At 42.3% G+C, this 19,652-nt stretch overlaps 1 protein-coding gene across 2 annotated transcripts; it reads right to left on the reverse strand.

The window, feature by feature from the left end:
• Positions 1-1,963: 1,963 nt before the first annotated feature.
• On the reverse strand, positions 1,964-19,387 carry FGFR4 (fibroblast growth factor receptor 4). Of its 2 annotated transcripts, none has more exons than XM_066591326.1 (18): positions 19,147-19,387; positions 16,476-16,642; positions 13,881-14,132; positions 13,433-13,525; positions 12,640-12,806; positions 12,403-12,526; positions 11,680-11,870; positions 10,123-10,261; positions 9,648-9,838; positions 9,316-9,461; positions 9,090-9,211; positions 7,341-7,451; positions 7,026-7,216; positions 6,753-6,875; positions 6,385-6,455; positions 5,063-5,200; positions 3,409-3,514; positions 1,964-3,222 (listed from the first exon to the last, which is right to left on the reverse strand). In XM_066591326.1, exons 2-18 carry the CDS (start codon positions 16,567-16,569, stop codon positions 3,061-3,063), a joined length of 2,421 nt encoding a protein of 806 aa, XP_066447423.1. In that variant the 5' UTR covers positions 16,570-16,642; positions 19,147-19,387; the 3' UTR covers positions 1,964-3,060. The 2 variants fall into 2 exon arrangements, with proteins under 2 accessions (XP_066447423.1, XP_066447421.1); XM_066591324.1 differs by having other exon boundaries at positions 13,881-14,135.
• Between the last annotated feature and the right edge of the window lie 265 nt (positions 19,388-19,652).

The raw sequence follows: 19,652 nt of genomic DNA on the forward strand, positions 1-19,652 counted from the left end.
TTGATCGCTCTTGGCAGCCTCTTTAGACTGCACAATTCTAGTGCAGTTCTCATGCACTAATCGTTCAGTGTTTAAATGGCATAAATGCCACAGCCGGTGCTGGCCTTAATGCTGGCTGAAACTGGATGAGCGAGAACCTCCTGATTCTCACCAGTCGTCCAGTAGTTTGCCTGCGTTAAAAATGCACAATTATTGTTCCATCTAAACAGGGCATTCAGGTGCATTTACACACGAAGATGATCGTTCAAAAGATGGCTTTTGAGCGATCATTTTGCATAAACTACTACTTGGTACTAATGCCTATTAGTACCAATTAGTAGTCTTGAGCCGCCAGGAGCTGTATTCAGAGAACAGACCTTTATTCTGCCACGGGGCTAACAGCTGAGACAATGTAATCAGCCGTTATCAGCGCTTCCCGGGCAGAACACAGCGTGCAGTCCTTCTTATCAGCTGTTCTGTTGAATGATGGATTTCATGCCGAACTGAAATTCAACGTTTGGCAAAAATGTGAAAGACAGGCACATTTACACGCAGCGATTATCGCTCAAAAGATGGCTTTTAAACAAATTTTGAGCGATAATCGTTGTGTCTAAATGGGGTTTAAAGCTCCTTCTATAGTGAGCAATTTATTGTTCGCATAAGCAAATAATGACGAGTTCGCTCGCATGCAGCCTGTTTATATAGGCAGATAAATTGTTGGATATTCACTGTACTAGAGAATGTGAACGACTAAACGATCGCTGTTCACACACAACGAGGTGTAAAACGAGTGAATGATGTTCATTTTATGCAGGCATAAAGATCAACGAACGAGAAGCAAACAAATTCTCATTCATTGTTCAGTCCTTGGCTGCGTTTACACTAAACAATTATCGTTCAAATCCGCATGATCCAACGATTTTCTTGAACGATAATGACTCCATGTAAAAGGGCCCTTAAACTGCAGTGTCTATATATAGTGACATAGTAGCTAAAGAAGGCAATTGTGCAAAATTTTTAATCAAGCCCTATTGCAGAAACGTTCAGCCATAAGGACATGCATTTACGTGAAAAAAAATATTTGGCCCCCAAAAGGTGTACATTTTGAATGTTCTTTAATATTTTAAAAGTGCAATAACAACAGCATATAAAACTATAATAAAATATATCAGTTTTGGTTCCTTTAGATTTTCTCTTGTCACAAACCTGTAACCATGCACAAATCTTTGTACATGACTTGTTTTAAAAAAGATAAGCATACAGCAGACGTTTGATGAAAGATTTATCACTAGGACATATATTGTTAAATATCTCATCGTTGAGGTCCCAATTTCTGTGTCCTGCAACAATGCCTGCAGCGAATACAATAACCACTATAGCTTTCCTTCTACAATGCACCATTTCAGACTCGCCACCTGGCATAAAGAGAACAGAGAAAAGCCAGAAGTAGCCCCTTGGTTCTAGGCATCATCAGTGGTGGTCTCAATGAGACCCGCATTGGATACCTGCCCAAGGTATAGCCTATCCATATGCTATCAATATCTGCAGGGGAAAAAAATCCCTCAAATTTAGACAATTACCGTATATACTCGAGTATTAGCCAATTCGAGTATAAGCCGAGTCAATAAGTTTTACCACAAAAAAAATGGTAAAACCTATTGACTAGTATAAGCCTAGCTATATTCAAGTATATACTGGGTAAAAAAAAATAAAAAAATACAATACTCACCTCCCAGCCAGCGTCTGTTTTCCCAGCGTGATGGTCTCACCAGCGGTGCGGCAAGCTGCTTGAGAATTCTCCCCTGTCATCTTCCTGCTCGGCTTTGAATTCCCCCGCCCTCAGCGCTGTGTAAGTAAGCGCTATGATTGGATCAAGAGCCGGCTGTGATTGGCTGGCACTCGAGCCAATCACAGCGCCTACTTACACAGCGCTGATGGCAAGGGAATTCAAAGCCGAGCAGCGAGATGACAGCAGGGAGAATTCTGAAGCAGCTTGCCGTACCACCCGGGAGACAATCGTGTCAGGGACACAGACGCCGGCTGGGAGGCAAGTATTGCATGGTATGGTTTTTTTAACCGCACTCGAGTAAAAGCAGAGGGGGACTTTTTCAGCACAAAAAAAAAAATGTGCTGAAAAACTAGGCTTATACTCGAGTATGTACAGTAAATTCTTAATGCATTGATCTGACAACAGACAAAAAGGAAAAAAAAAACTAAAAACACACTAATAAAGTTCTCACAAGCAATAGTTAGTCTGATATAATTTAAGTCTTTATATTAAACATAACTTTTTTTTTTACAATATATAAAATAAATCAACTTGAAATATGAAACTTTTGGTAAACTGCAAAAGAGCATATTCTGTTTTAAATATATCTATAGTGTATAAAAGCATTCTGATTGTAAAAGATTCTTCAGAGTCCAAAGTATGTTAATATAAAAATATCAGTGAGATAAATTATATGGCTGCTAGAAGATAAAACCATGAAAAATACTGAAATAAGGCTTTAGGTCCTCTCTCCAACAAAATGTTCAACATGACCTATTGTACGTGTTAAACGAAAAAACGGGACATAAATATTTCTTTTAGAAAATATTTACAAACTTTAGAACCATAAAAACTTCAGGCACTTTAGGGCCACTTGTAATTCCAGATTGCAGCTTGGCATTACAAATGCAGAGAATATTAACAAGCAGGTAAAGCTATGTTCCCAGCAGCACAGTGCTTCCCAGTAGCTTTCTGGCATCTCTTAGAACACAACCGGGAAAAGCATCCCTGCTAACGGTAGTCCTTCACATCCACAATATGGCCTTTGACTACATATTCCCAAACATGGCTTGGCAGAGCCAGTCAAGGGCTCACAGTGCTTTACATCCTGTATACCGGTGGCTTGAGGGCAGCACCAACTTAAATATTTTTTTTTCTCCTCCCAAGCATAACAGAAAAGCAGCACAAGGTTTCACCGGGGTCTACAAAAACTAGACACGGTTCATGTCTCTTGAATAAATTAGGTTCCTAGGAAGGGTATATGCAGCATTTATAATGTCCATACCCTCCCATTATGAGCACCTATTGCTTTTTCAAGTCCCCATATGAGAATGAACATTGTGATAATTGAAGATGCAGGAAGGAGTTGGTGCTGGATCATGGCTGAACACGGAGTCATCAGACGAGGAACATGTGCTTGAAGTGTCTTCACAGGAGGGAGAATACTGTTCAAAGGGCATTGATAGGTCCAAGTACTAAAAAGAAAAAGAAGGAAGGATTAGTCAGTGAACTAAGATAAATATATAGCCAAGAGAGCAGTCAAGCTCTAGTATATAATACGGTATAGGGAGTATGCTCGATCCATCATGCCCTATAACATCACAGTATATAGAGAGTAAAGTGAATATCTAACATTAATTAAAAAAAACACTTGATCTTACCTCCTCCGATACAGCTGTGAGGATTCGGTCCAGTTGCTCTACTAACTGCTTAAATGTCGGTCTTTGTGATGGGACACCATGCCAGCATTCTCTCATCAACATGTACCTACAAAAATAGGGCATCATTAATGGCTCACATTAGAATTATACGAGACAGTCAAATTAGTTATCTGGGACTTAAGACCCTGATGATCTTCGGGATAGGTCATTAATACCAGATTGGGGGTCCAACTCCTGATACCTTCACCGATCAGTAGTTAGGAGGAGCCACAGCTTCTTCCTTTGTATGTGATGTCCAAGTAAATAGGACTCAGCTGCCATACCAGGCACAGCTGTAACTAAACATGCCGGTTTACAGTGAAGAGGCAGCAGTTCTCGTTGGAGTGCCACAGCCCCTTTAAACAGCTGATCAGTAGGGGTGCCAGGAGTCAGAACCTCACCAATCTGATATTGATCTATCCTAATGTATAGCCTCTTTAAAGGGCCACTCTAGCGAAAACACATTTTTTTCCCCATGCCTGCCTCCCTCACCCGATTGCCTGTCACACTCTGAAGGTCTTCTATGGGTATTCCAGCCACTTCCCTGCAATGTAGCCTCCTGTCTGATACTTATCAGGCACCATCTGAGGCTGATATTTTTCACTTTCAATTTCACATTATTCCATGGTGCAACGGCACAGTATTAGTTAGCGTTGTACAATTTTTTCCTGCTTGGGGGAAGGGTGGGGGTAGGTGTGTCAGTTTAATTATTATTACCTTCTCTATTCAGCTAAATAGCTACAGACCATAAGTATACATTTAGGAGGATGAGCAGTGATCTCCTCTATTATAACGGTTTGACAGAAGCTGTGTGATCATAATCAGTAAATTTGACAGGAATGCCTATGCTTTTCCCTGTAAGCGATTTATGTGGTAGATCCATGTGACATCATAACAGAAACTGAGAATTTGACTTGAAAATGAACACAAACTCAAAATAGACCTGAGCTGGTCAGAATTGAGATCACTGGGATTAGAGCTACACAACACATGAGTGAACCTTTAACACATCACTACCTTGTGTTGCATTAGGATAACACATGTCAAACTAAATGCTTCAAGGAAAACATGTTGTTGAAATGTACTTAATGATCATTGTGAAATAATGACTTGAGAAACAAAATAAAAAGTGCTGTCTTGAAATAGGAAGGAACTGAACCAGAGATGAGCGAGCATACTCGATAAGGCAAACTGCTCGAGCGAGTAGTGCCTTATTCGAGTACCTGCCCACTCGTCTCTAAAGATTTGGCTGCCGGCGCGGGTGACAGGTGAGTTGCAGCGGTGAGCAAGGGGGAGCGGGGGATCTCCCCTCCGTTCCTCCCCGCCGGCACCCGAATCTTTAGAGACGAGCGGGCAGGTACTCAAATAAGGCAGTACTCGCTTGAGTAGTTTGCCTTATCGAGTATGCTCGCTCATCTCTAAACTGAACCCATTCTCTAGATCTGGCATTGCTAATACAGTATATACCACTTCTTAGCCAGTAGCCACAAATGCAATTTGAACACAAGATAAAATCCTAAAAACACAGGAAACCATCATGATGGCCAACATACTTGGCTCACATTTTCTGTGACTTCTGTTGCACAAAATCAAGTATAGAAACTGAAATACTTACAGTTCATGAGTACAATTTGACGGTTTATCCATCCTATGTCCTTCTCGTAACAGTTTGAACAACTCTTCCACTGGAATGCCGGGATATGGAGAGCCACCAAGAGTAAATATCTCCCATGTTAAAATTCCAAATGACCATCTAAAAAATAAAAACAAACAGAACTCCGATCAATACCATAGAATATATTATGTTTAGGTCAAAAAGTAGTGAGCGGTCTTATTGTAATGCTGGAGCAACATTTAACCCTTATAATTAGTTTCATAGTTCTAGAACAGCTGCATTTCATTAGGCTCTGTTCACAATGGCATCATAGCTTATGCAATGCTTAAATGGTTTTATCCTGTTTCAGCAACTAAAGCTCATAAATTTTTCTAATATACTTTTTGTATCAACTTCTCACAGACTTCAGTATCTCCATTTGTAGTCACTGAATGGTAACCTTTTTTATGCCCACCTCCCCCCCCCCCCCTTCCGCTTTAATATTCCCTGTAGTGGCACTGACGAAGAATTGTACAATTGCTGTTATATTCCATTTCAGCCGATCAATGGTCTCAGCAGTGGGGCACCTAATGACAATCTCATTTGCAGAGAACCCATCAATCAAAAATGAACTGCAGAATGCAGAACCCCATAGGCTGGTTGCACACGGGAGGGTTCGAATTATGGAATCAGCTATGGTCACCTGCGCAGATGATCCGCGGTATTCCGCACACATTGAATAGAACATTCGCGGACAGGGATTGTGATTTCTGCAAACATTTAAAATTGCAGCATGTTCTGTTTTTTCAGAGGGATCCGCACACGGATGGCTTTTATTGAAGTCAATGGAAGCCACCCAACCCATGGCCCATCTGCAATGTTAATTGCGGGTACCCGTGCGCATCGCCTAGCGATGAAAATGCGAATATTAAAAAAAAACAAAAAACAAACATAACTGTACTACGAATAAACGAACAGCGAGCCGCTAAGGTCATCCACAATACAGGAGAAAGCACGTACGCCAGGTTGCCAACAGGGACAGAGCTGGGTTCCACATGCAGAATCAGACCCAGTTGTGTGCAGTCGGCCTTAGGCTGTGTTCAAAAGTTGCTGAAGATTTTGTTGCGGATTGAACCCTTTTAATTGAATTCAAATTGAGGATATGAAATCTGCTGCAGATCTGCAACAAAATCCTTTAATTATGGGCTAAAACTGATACTGTATATAATAGTAATACTGTATTGTTCACATGGACATTGACCATCCATGAAGAACTTGTTATGCTACATGACCATAAAAATTGAACAAAGTTATTCTCAAAACACATACAAGCTCAAACTTACATGTCACTCTGGTGTGTATAAACACGGTCAAATAGAGCTTCTGGGGCCATCCACTTCACAGGAAGCCGACCCTGTTAAAAATCGAAAGCACCGTCAGAAAATGTTTTGGTTTTGTTTTTTTGCTGTAAGAGTAATAGATGCTTGGGACAAACGTCCAGCAGATGTGGTTGGAAAATCAACAATAAATTAATTCAAGCTGCCTGGAATAAGCATAGATCTATCCTAAGAGAAATAATAGAAGGACAGACTAGATGGACCACGTGGTCCTTTTCTGTCATCAACTTTCTATGAGCAGAGTGCTTGGCTTAGACTTCAGAAGATGTACTACAAAACACCATAACCATGCATGGAAAAGTAAAGGAACTTACATTGCTAGTTTTTTTGTAGTAATCAATATCATGAACACCTCGCGCAAGACCAAAGTCAGCAATCTTCATGACATTATCTTCGGCCACTAGGACATTTCTAGCTGCCAGATCTCTGTGTATACACTTTACGAAGAAAAAAAAAAACAGTTAAGTCAAAATATAAAAAAAAAAAAAACACATGAAATCTCTTCAGTTACAAAAAAAACCCCACAAACAAATCTTGCCTTATCTCCAAGGCAAGTTATGAAGTGGCACATAATATCAAAGCCTTACCTTTTTGGATTCTAGGTATTCCATGCCACGGGCAACTTGATAAGCACAGGACACTAGATCTTTAAAAGACAACAGCTCTTCAGGCACCTTGGTTACATCAAAAGCATCTTCTGAGGTTGGAGGGCGTCGGGCACGCAAGAACTCGCGTAAGTTTCCCTTAGAGGCATACTCCACAATAACAAAGAGGGGACCTGAGCGGAGACATAGCAAATTTCTATAGCTTGGAAAACTTTTTAAATGCTCATTCATAGGAATCTGCCAATTCATTCCATAACCAGATTTAAAAACTATCCTCCTACATGGAGTCTCATTTACCTTCCTGGGTACACACACCAAGCAGATTGATTATGTTTTTGTGCTTTCCGATAACTTTCATTAACTCCATCTCAGAGATTAGGTCGGACAGATCTTTGTCATTACCGTTATCTAAATAAAGAAAAGAAGATGTTAGAGTTATTAGTCCTTTCTTCTAACTTAATATCAAGTCTACAGTCATTTTTTTCCGTTCCGTCAACTTTACAATTATAAAACAGACTATATTTGGACACTACATACACTGATAATAAAGAACACAGGAGCAATACTCGTTCATTCAATGGAGGCAGAGCATGCCGAAGATCACCTCTGTCTGTCCGGCCACTCGCCTGCCTCTATTCGGCGTAAATAGGCACCGATTTATAGATGAATGACTGACTGTTTTCATGGCCCAATCGTCGTTTAATTTTTTTCTGCCTGCCTAAACTGAATGAACAATAAACAAATTATCATCCAGTTGCTGGTAGTGTTTACACTGAACGATCATTCAGTTTTGCACGATTCAGCGATAAAATGAACAGTTATTCCTTGTGTAGGAGCTCTTAGGCTATATATACACTGGCCATCAAAAGTAATCAAAGCTGTAGTGCAGCATGCTGTGCTTTTCCTGACATCAGAATTCTAGAAACCTCTACCAAATTCCAAGTCAGTGGGTCCATCAATTACCTTTCGGATGCATTATACAATACATATGAATGAAAGCCACAATGCCAGTATCATTAGACTCATAATATAAATCTAGAAATGAGAAGTATTTAGAGGGTGAGCACAAGAATAGATCCTCCTGCGACACCACAAAAGCAAGCTTATAGGGAAAACTTTTCTGACCCCACAGGATGGTTGCATCGATGGAATTGCCCACCACCTGGGCCGTTCTGACCAGACTGTTAGGAAGTGTCGGGGCAAACGGATGCATGAAAGAGGATCATCCAATCGTCTGACAAGCAGCACCATGTGTCTGCTGGAACCATTTCCAGGCACCTTGTTAAAGGACATTTAAGTGACGAATCCAGGTTTAAATTTGGTCATAGATGATGGCCTTGTTAGTGTCTGGAGACCTAGGGGTGAACACCTCAATCCTGCTTTTGCTGTGGAGCGGCACATTGCCCCCACTGCTGGTGTGATGGTCTGGAGGGCCATCTCATACAACAGTCAGTTACCCCTAGTAGTGGTACGAGGGAGAACGACAGCTCAACAATAGGTTTAGGACATCCTGCAGCCATATACGTTGCCAGGGCAGGGCTTCCAAGAGGCATTTTCCAGCAGGATAATGCACGGCCGCATACAGCAAGGGTGTAACAGGAATGTCTCCACAACATTGTCACACTTTCGTGCTGCCCAATGGCCAGATTTGTCGCCAATAGATCATGTATAGGACCATCTGAGACACCAACTTCAACAACCTACTAGCTTGCAAGATCTAGAGGCTCTGTTACAGCAGGTGTGGACTGATATGCTGCAGGACACCATACAAAACCTTTATGTCTCCATGCCTGTCCGTATCTCATCTTGCATCCAAGCTAGAGGCGGTACAACAGGGTACTACAGCCTCCCTTCAAGTGAACAGTTTTCCGCAACAAAGTATCCTTTTGCTCTGATATTGTAACCACTTACTTATTTCAATGTCACAATCACACATAGAAAATTTCATTCAGACAACTCCTTGGTGCTTGATTTTTTTAAATATAATGAATGTATATGGCTGTGTGCATAAATGGAGGCTAGCAAGAACAGCAATTCTGTACTCACCTTTAAGCATCTTTACTGCTACTGTTACAGGTTTTTCAGGCCGATCTTTCTCAATCCCATAGCCCTCGGCTCTCACTACTTGTCCAAAACAGCCCTCTCCTAAAGGTTTCCCTAAAACAAGCCTAATGAGATAAAGAAAACAAAACAAAAAATGAGCACCCAACAGTACTAAAAACAAGGAAATTACCCTGAAGAGAAAAAAAAAAAAAAAAAAAGCACCACAAACCTGTCCCTGGGGAACTCCCACTTGGCATCTAGCGGTAGCTCAACCTCCATTACACTGGCGAGCATAGGTGCACAGCTGGAAGACAAGCGAGTGATACGGATCAAGGGGGCATTTGACTTTCTGGAGGAACTTGATTCCAGGGAGAACTGTTGGGGGTGAAAAAAAAAATATTTCATGAATAAGCCAAACTGACACTCTCAATCTGTAAAAGGTCTCGAAACAAAGGGAATACGATGTACGGGGGAAAAAAAAAAAAAAAAAATACAAAATAAAAGAATAAAACAAATTATAAAAATATACAAATTGCCTTTATAGTCTTCATTATTTCTTACCTGTCGTATGAGGGGGAACTTTGTGAGCTTATGCACAGGTGGCTGTAGGGTCTGTTTGCTGTGTGGCATTTGCATACGGCAAAGAATTACAATGACAACAGCCATCGCCACAGCAAGGAATCCAGAAGTATATATAATTATATCCACGTATTTGGAGTCTGCAGGCTCTGCCTCTTCTAAGAGGTCATCATCTGTGGGGAGGAGGAAAAATAGACAAGGGTCAGTGCCACATATGTGACCTTGACCTTCTCTGTGGCTTTTGTCTCCCCTTCTAAGCTATTCCCATCTGTTATCCAAGTCTCACCCACACATTTCCTCCTATTCTAAGCAATTTCACAACTTGAGATGATAGCTCAAGACTTCCTTTACAGATGTGCCTTGGCTGTAGCTACAATGATATATTTAATTATTCCAAACTATATACACACAATTCCCCATTGAGTATGGCACATGTTCACAGGCCTTCTATACTTACTAGGCAGAACAGTCAGCCAAGCAGACTGATAAGAGAGACCAATTGAATTCCCTGCTAGGCATGTATATTCTCCCGCATCCTCCATTGTGACGTTCCGTAGATGAAGCACCTCTACTTCTGAAGTGTTGATATCTGCAGTCTACAGAAAAAAGGAAATATATTTATACAAATGACTTTCAAAATTGAAATTCCCAATGCATCACATAAGCACCAAACTTAAAATGTCACCTTCATGAAGAAACAGAACATGTAAAATGTCTTAACTTCTGAAAGATCAGTAGGCTTTTGATATTTTCGGGTTAGAGAAAAAAAGCAATAAGCTGCCATATGTGCTATATCTGACCATTATAGGACTTTCATCCTATATCTATCACAAGTTTTCTTTCTCTGTAAGCTCCATCTCTGATTCTTTGTTTTCCCTGAGCTACTGGGTGGAGACTGCTGTTACGATTTCTCAATATTCAGTATATAGAAGACAACAGTAAAATCTACTTCTTTACTCTCTAGCACACAAAAATAACGGAAAAGAGTGAACAGCAGTATTAAGCATTGTATTTTGAGTTCAGTAGCCGCAACACAATAAATAAGGCACGATTAACAGCAGCATGTCTGTGCGAGTCTCTCTCTGCAGCTACTTGCCATCCTCTCCTCTCCATAGACGTGTATAGGCAGCATGAGTCATTGCCCTGCTCCTGTTCTCAGTTTTGTTATCTGTGTTATTAGAGAGGACTTCACTTAACAGGCCAAGAAGAAGCAAATTAGAGGGAAGAAAGAGATCCTAGTGGACAGCACCTAAGGCTACCTGTCCACTGGCGAATTTTCATTGCGTTCCCCGTGGCGATAATCTGGCCGGAGGGGGGGGGGGGTTGAACGCAGTGGACACTTTCCATAGCGCAGCCCCCCCTGTCCACGAACAGAGAATCCTAGAGATTCTCCGCGGTGAACCTATCTGTCAGATAGGCACAGGCTCAGTGCGGAGAACCATCAGCGGTCTCCAGCTGCCCGGCGGCTACGCCCGTGGACAGGCAGCCTAAGAGGGTTTTTTTAGAAAAAAAAAACAAACACAATTTAAAGTAAATGAAGTTATCACAAAGTGCATTGATCATTTAGGTTAAAGGGGTCTACCAGGACTATGAGCTTGCCTCAAGATAGATCATTATATCAGTCTCGGAATCTGCTTTAAAAAGAAACTTATGTACTTTATGTGGTCCTCACTGAGGGCAGCATGAAGTAGTGAAAAAACATTTCAGCAGCCTGTCACTTATGGAGTCAAGTGTTGTGGTTCTTAAGAACTGATAAATTGTATTAGGACAGCATGAAATACAAAACTGGTTCCCTTTAAGCTGAGAAGACTGAATAGATTACAGTTCTTTTAAGTACCACAAACAGGCAGCCTGCTACGTTACACAATGCCATTAAGTAAAAGTCTGGATGAAAAAAAAAAAGGAACAAGTTTTGCAGACAGTGTGCAAATCGTTAAAACCACATTAACAAGTTACCATGATGCAGCTGAATTGAGCCAATGAATGAAATAGCCCAAACCATTAACGAACCTACCTTAAGAACTTGTACATACGGTGCGTCATCAGGGCCAAAGCGGCTCCCATTCAGCTCAATGTGTTTGAGCCACTGGATGTGTGGTTGAGCGTCACTGTACACCTTACACAGGAACTCCACATCACTGCCCACATGAGCGGTGGTATTTGCTGGGAGACCGGCTTGCAAGATAGGTCGGTGTGAAGACCTCTCTGTATGACCAAAAAAAATGAAGAAAATTAAAAAGTTAGTATGTATAGTATTGCATCATGGTCATTCATTTACATATCATCCTTACAAAAGTAGATTTTAAATTACAGTTCATAACAGCTACAGATAAATTAATACTTCTAAAATGGGTTTGTAACACGACTCGTGAAGTGAAGCCACCTACAAAATCTAATGTTAGCATTAGGATGACAGAAGTCCATAAAAGATGTACTGCAGGGCAGGCAGTAAAGTCAGATAGTTAGCAGACAGTTGTAGCAGCTAATCAGAGGGCCTGGCAGGAGATAACGACCCCCATTAGGTTTATGACACAAGCAGTATCTTATTGACTTTGAAGTTCCAGAAGGTCTTAGCATTGAGCCAGGGCACCATAAATTATTTTGAGGAATCCCTGCTCACACATGCCAGTCATATTTATATACCCATTTCTCCATATACACCATGTCATAGCTAAAAGGGCAGAGATCAAACTACCACTAATATAGGGAAAATACGGAAGTAACCAATTCTACTTACCAAGTACATCTAATATGTATGTATAGCTGATGCTGCCCATCTTGTTCTCCACCAAACAAGTGTAGTTGCCCCGGTCTGAGGGTACCACGCTCTCCATGACAAGGCTCCAATGCTGATGCCTTAACTGGATGGAAGTTGATATTTTACTTATAATGTGGAAACTTTCACTAATAGCATATTTTATAGTGTTACTAAACAGTCCTTTTTCAGTGTAGAAAGTTATCTAGGTTGGCTTACCTGAATACCCCCTATACGATGCTCCCCTCTAAATTCTTTCCCATTTTTCAGCCAACGAATGGTGGGGAGGGGGCTGCCACCAGCGGCACAGCGAAACTTCACAGTATTCCCAGCAGGTAATGCATACAACTTTTTCTCCATACGACGTGGGAGCGTCCAATATGGGGCTGAAAAATAAAACAGGTCATTAGCAACTTGTTCTATGGAGTCCAATAAAAACAGGTACATATAAATTTCCAGGACTGCTGAATAGACCAAGTTAAGCAATAGCTTTTGTATATGACCCCATTCAAAACAGTAGGTTACATATTCATGAGAGATTTTCTTGGCCAATAGCACCAGTTTTGCACTAGTCAAAAGTTTTTGTCATTCACGTGGCAGTTGCAGCTAATCACTGGGTTAGATGAACGGCGCATGACCACAGCAGGAACTTTTAGGAAAAGAGCAGCAGAAACGGGGATAATGGCACTGAACCAGAGGGAAATCTAAAAAATGTGATAACAGCTTTTTCCTCCCTCCGGAATTATTTGCCCCTTCTAAAAACCCCTCTAAATACTTTAAAAAGTGAAATATTGGTTCTGCTTGCAAGTTAGGCTCTGTCCTGCTTATCTGTAAACCCCAGGGCATAGGTCAGAAGCACTTTTACTCATCTCTCAGGCATCCGCAGACAGTCTGGTCTTTGGTATGTGGAGTAGGTCTGATATATACTACTTTTACAGTTTATTGCCTTGATGGGTGGAGGAATGAGGTCATTATAACCTCCAATTAGTAATCTCAATAGAAGTGTACCTACCTTGATAGATGTAAACAGGGTCCTCATTCAGATCCCCCTGGAAATCTTCCCTGCGGCCATCCTCATCATCTTCATCCCCAGATGCTTCTGGATCTGCAGAGCACAGACAACTATATAAACCAAGAGCCTCTAAGGCATTGTTCTTGTGATCCTAATATTAGCAGCAACAATGCATAATTATATACAGCTTTACAGGTCATGAACATCCTGCTAGAACAAATTAGTGGTGCCTCAGAGGCACAAATTAAGCAAGAAAGACAGCCAGGCCACCACCCAACACATTACATAACACTATGAGCCGCTTCCGTAATAACATTTGTTAGCATAAGACTTTATCATAGGATACCACCTGCAAATTAGCTTCTTAATAGGTAAACCTTTGTGGATAAGAAATGTTAATTTACGAAAAACACAAGTCAGCAGGATGACAAACCCTCCGGACACTCACCAACTACAGATATTGTGAACCTCCGCAGGATCTGGCCGGTCCCATGGACCACACATAAATACAGTCCCGAGTCTTCAGAGGCTACATCCGTCATTTCCAAGACATAGCCTTCCAAACGAATCTTCTCTCCCGCCTGCAGCCTGTCCTGTTCTCTATACCAGTTGATGTTACTACTAGAATTGGAGTTACAGGTAAGACGCAATCGGCTTCCGGGATCAAGAAGATGATGTTCCTCAAGCCCAGGTACTGACTCTGCTGGAAGAGATTAGAGACCGGTCTTTTAGCATTTCCTCTCTAATATTATAGATGGCGCTGCGGTTCTAGAATGGTTTTAATTACGTACAATTTCCTTCAATACTTGGGGATTACTTAAAGTGTGTGAAGCCAAAATTCTCACATATAAAAGGCAAGTCAGGAAAAATCCTAGTAGATATAGTGCCAGTATGGAAAATGCTTCTGTCGGGTGCCAAATTAGTTACATCTCTGGCACACAGGTTACAGAGTGCTACATTATATGCATAAGACTCAATTACTTAACCCTGCTAGTACCACTCCCACAAAACAGTCCTGTTGATTTAACCATTAGATGAACTTTGTTGCTGTTTTGGGGTCTCGGTGTGAAGAAGACACACTCCAGAAAGGTGTTGCTTCTCTCACCTCACCATCCTGAACTTGTATTTTGACCTGGAGTCACCTTTTGACCTGCAAACAATCCATTTCATAGCATAACCCTTTAGTAAATGCTTCCGTGCATCAAATCGGACTCATTGGACCATAGACAACAAGATTGTAGCCAATTGTATTAATATTTTGCACTCAATCTAAACAACAAATAACCCCTTAACTTTTTTATTTTTCAATTTAAAACTATTATAAGGTCGGGCTCACAGATATTTTAATTGCGTATTACACATGGCAATTCAAAAAACATTGATTTTCTTTGCTCCGCTCACACATGTGTATATTGATTGCGTATACCACGCATGATTAAAAAAAAAAACTCTATTCTTCTCTATGGGTGCTTATGAAACTGCTGTACATACGCAATTACATTGCGTATGCGCGATATTGTTACGCAACGTTGCTAAGAGACAAGTGAAAAAAAAAAAAGGAACCGGCCAGTGCATGACAGCGAGATGCTGTACATGGGCAGGCATACGCAACAATATGCCGTTCCATATGCCGGAAAACCGCTGCGTTTCACTATACGTTTGGGGGAGTCCGGCCTCAGGAAGCACGAATAAGCACTCTATTAAATACCATAACACTTATTTCCCTTCATAAAAAACAATGAGCCAAACACCACTCACCCCCATGATGCTAATTCCAAGGTTCAAACTCCCTAGTGAATGGTTTTATATTGGTGGGGTTTGCTGGCAGCTTCCAAATACGTTTATACCGTTGCCAGATCAGTGTTAAGCTCTGTTCACATTGCGTCTTGTAGATAAATTTGGCGCATTTGCTAGAAGAGTTTCTGGCAACATTAGCCAAATGTAACAATAAGCCCCCACTAGCCATCACAGCCATATCTGGGCTCCCTAACTTCCCCCACCCTTATATGCCCACCGTAGGCAATGGTATATGTTGTATCCTTTGGTCATATGTGGGGAAGTCCTCCCAATGTACCTCTGAAGGAAGTCTTGAAGGCAGTATGAGCAGAGCCTTTAGCCAACCATAAATGAGATCATCTTTAACCAGTCAATGGAGTTTAACAAAAATCACTAAATTCTTTGGTATTAAGAACAATCTCTTCTGACCGAGGGAACTTTGTTCAAAACACTTATTCATCCTTCAAAACTTCTGTCAGGCATCAGCATTAAATACTAAACTTTCCATGAAGGAAGATGCATATATAAAGTTTTCTATCAAGTCCTTTACATCTATGGTTAGCTTAACTTCTGAGGAAAAGCTTGTAATGATGACATGCCAACAGGACCTCCAAACACTATCAGCAACTCCCTAACCTTTCCAGATCATTATATCTGGTTTTTGGCTGCTTCCATCTCAAACCATATTTAATCCATGTGTTGCAGACCGTAATATGGAGCTAATGCAAATCTTTGAATCTATTCCATGGGTGTATTTTTCAAGGGCGTGTTAAAATACGTAGAATCAGCAACTTTTGGCCATTTTTGATTAAAAAAAACAAAACATAGGGCTTCTTCACACTGACGAGAAAATCACGTTACTATCGCATTTTTGCTCATGCAATGTCTGAGCGTCTGTGGTGCTTTTCCTGGAAAAACATTGCATCGCTGCTGCCTGCGCTTTTCTCCCATGATAGATAATAAGAGCCTCCAATGTTAAAAACACATCTCACGAAAATCGCAAGTTCGCGCAATGCGATAAAATGGAGGCTTTCAATGAAAGCCGTGCCACTACATGGAGATCGGTGCAATGGCTTCTGCTTCGAGCTCTGTGTATTTGCGGCGTTGACAGCATGCATCTGCTCAGTTGATTCGTTGGGGTCCCAACCAGCAGACCCCAGCAGATCAACTATTGATGACCCATCCTGATGATAGGTCATTAATAGTCTTTGGGAGATTTCGACAAGGGCACCAGCCAAGTTTCCCCCCCCCCCTTTCTTTTGTTTACCTTTCAAACTTTCTTGTTCTGCTGCCGCTGGTCTGCATGACGTTACAGTGACGAAGGCCAGAAGACAAGCCAGGCACCTTCTTAAGCGTTGCATGGCAATGAGTTTTTTCCCCCCCTTTATAAATAACCTTGACAGGACGTGAATGCTCCAATCAATCCTGGATAGGCTGAAAGAGAACAGTGAAGAAATGAGTAAATCTGTAATACAATCAAACAATCTACATTCAATAAACATGCAAGAACATAGGATTCTCAAGTGCTAAACAAAACATATTTTGGACAAGCATCGGGTCTTCCAAACAAGATTCCTACCAGTATACACATTGTACATATATGATACAGAGAGGGGGATACAGAGAGGGAGATACAGAGAGGGAGATACAGAGAGGGAGATACAGAGAGGGAGATACAGAGAGGGAGATACAGAGAGGGAGATACAGAGAGGGAGATACAGAGAGGGAGATACAGAGAGGGAGATACAGAGAGGGAGATACAGAGAGGGAGATACAGAGAGGGAGATACAGAGAGGGAGATACAGAGAGGGAGATACAGAGAGGGAGATACAGAGAGGGAGATACAGAGAGGGAGATACAGAGAGGGAGATACAGAGAGGGAGATACTTTTATCCACTATAGGATAACAATATTAAACAAACTTTTAGCACAGACTCTCGTTGGCTTCAGCTGGACTGAACCCCCACATCATTCATATCAGATTCTAAACACTTATGGAGCATTATAACCCACTTTATATCACCAGCCAGCAAGTATCATCTAGCGATACACAAACAGATCCTGTAATTCACACCATAGCACAATCCCAGTCACGTGATGCAACTCTGTAGTCCACCAGACCCGAGAACATGAGATTAGCCCACACACATACAGGACTTTTTAGTTTAGATCCTGTTTTCCTTCCATTGCCCATTCCAGCAGATGACTACTGGTCCAGCAGATGATCCAAGTGATGAAGCAGGACAAAAAAAATCATGGAATAAAGAAAAATAACTGTGCGGAGGAGGTGGGGGCTAATTCCACACCAGTCGCTGCATTCCATGGGATATCAATGTGTAACTAGCTGCGGGGACCCGGGGCTCCAGCTTAATCTTTGAACACAAAACCACAAAGGCCTTTGTGTGCCAAGGCTACCCTGGTTATAGATTTACAGAATAGTTACGGTACCAGAGTGAAAGTTTACACAGAGCAGCTCTGCAATCACAAGAGATAAGGAAGGAGTAAATAGAAAGTCAGACAGGGAAAAAAACTAATATCCACATCATAGCAGATCTCACAGATATAAGGGGCTGTTCACACTGCGCCGTCAATCCCGCGGATGCAGAATTAAACACCAAAAATCCGCAGGTCTAAAACCGCTCACGCACAAAACTTTTTACAGCGTTTACTGCAGTGATTCAAATGCTGTACAACGCCTCTATTTATGTCAATGGGGCTTCGCAGACTAGCGTCAGAAGCTATGCAATATTTGAGCGCTGCCTGCTCTATTTTCGTCTGTTTAGGCGCTTTTTAAACAAACATCATTCATTACAATGATGGGGTTCGTTAAAAAACTGCCGTTGAGCTCGTTTGCGGTGAAACGCATAGTTTTACCAACCGTAAGTGAGATCGGCCCGACTGCGGATTCCGATGCAGAATTGCAGGCAGATTTTAAACTAATTGTTCAACTCTGCATCAAAATCTGCAGGTAGCCTGCGGGGAGATTTATATCTCCCGCTACATTCACATAGAGGAGCGTGATATCGGTATGAAATATTCATGGCGATGCAAAGCGGTGTAAGATTTTTTTTTTTTTTTACCACATTGCTTCAGCGAGGCTCTATTCACACAGGGCAATTAAAACCACACCAAAATGTGCATCTGCAAAGCTGCGTGCGTTTTTGGTCACATTTAACTACAAACATACTAAAAACACACACATGGTTTCACCAATGAACTTTTTGGTGCAGTTTTACCCCAACCAAACCGCCCCATGTGAATGCAGCCCGAGACTGCACACATGTGATAGGATCACGAGCGTTTCCCATCGACTTCTGCAATCGCACGCCATTCAATGTTTTTTTTAAATTCCCATTAAAGCAATGCGTTCCATCCGCCCACCGATAGAACGTGCTGCGATTTTTTTCCTTGCAGCACTTGTGTGAACGAAGCCATTCGAAAGAACAGATTTCATATTCGCGCGCATTAAACTCGTGCGAGAATATGGTTCCTTGTGAATAAGCCATAATGCACAGAGCGATCTCCGGCATCTATAATTGTCCCTTCTTCTGGATCCACACCATCAGATGGCTTACACTGGATTTAGTCACAGTTATTACTATAAGGTCAAATTGCAAACGAGCTTTCTAAAAGAAGAAGCGCTGCAAGCCTGAGCCAAGCAGAAGCATCCAGCAGTATACGGAGCGCTGCACTGCAATACCCAGCAGTATACGGAGCGCTGCACTGCAATACCCAGCAGTATACGGAGCGCTGCACTGCAATACCCAGCAGTATACTAACCACCTGCTTGCAGGTACGGACGAGTTGGATGAGCAGCCCGTTCCCTGCTGCAGCCCGCTACAAGGAGCGCTGGTGCAGTCACGTGTGCAGGGCAGCCCGCACATGATGGTGAGCAGTGCGGCATCCCCCCAGCCCGCCCGCCGGCAGCGGCTCCTCACCTGCTCGCGCCCTCCTCTCCCCATGAATAGCCCGTCCAGTGCCGATAAATCCTTCATCTACAGACACATCCAGTGCGGCAGAAGGCGCCCAGCATAGTGTAGTGTAATCCAGGGTTAGTGCAGACAGTCGGGCTCCAGCCCGTGGGTATCCGCCTTGTGCCAACTCCTAGATGCCCATCCAATGTCCCGGGCAGCCCGTCCGGGAGGTAACATCCCCGCGCGTCCTCCTCCTGGCAGTAACAATGGGCTATGAGGGGGCAATGCTGCAGGGAATCCCAGCACAAACACCGCCCCCAGCCCTGCGCCCCTTCCTCCTCCTTCTCCTCGCCGCCCTCCCCCCGCACTGCTCACCCTTTCACACTTACATTAGCTAACTTCTCCCCCAGCTTTGTGCGGGAGGATTAAACTGCTTCACTTTGCCGGGCAGCTCGGGGCTTTCTGCGTGCCAGCATGGCTCCAGCGTCTGCATACAATGGCTGCAGGAGCCGGGGTGCCCCCATTGTCCC

The sequence above is a fragment of the Eleutherodactylus coqui genome, chromosome 2 (genome assembly GCF_035609145.1).
Source record: "Eleutherodactylus coqui strain aEleCoq1 chromosome 2, aEleCoq1.hap1, whole genome shotgun sequence".
In the NCBI taxonomy this organism is placed as follows: domain Eukaryota; kingdom Metazoa; phylum Chordata; class Amphibia; order Anura; family Eleutherodactylidae; genus Eleutherodactylus; species Eleutherodactylus coqui.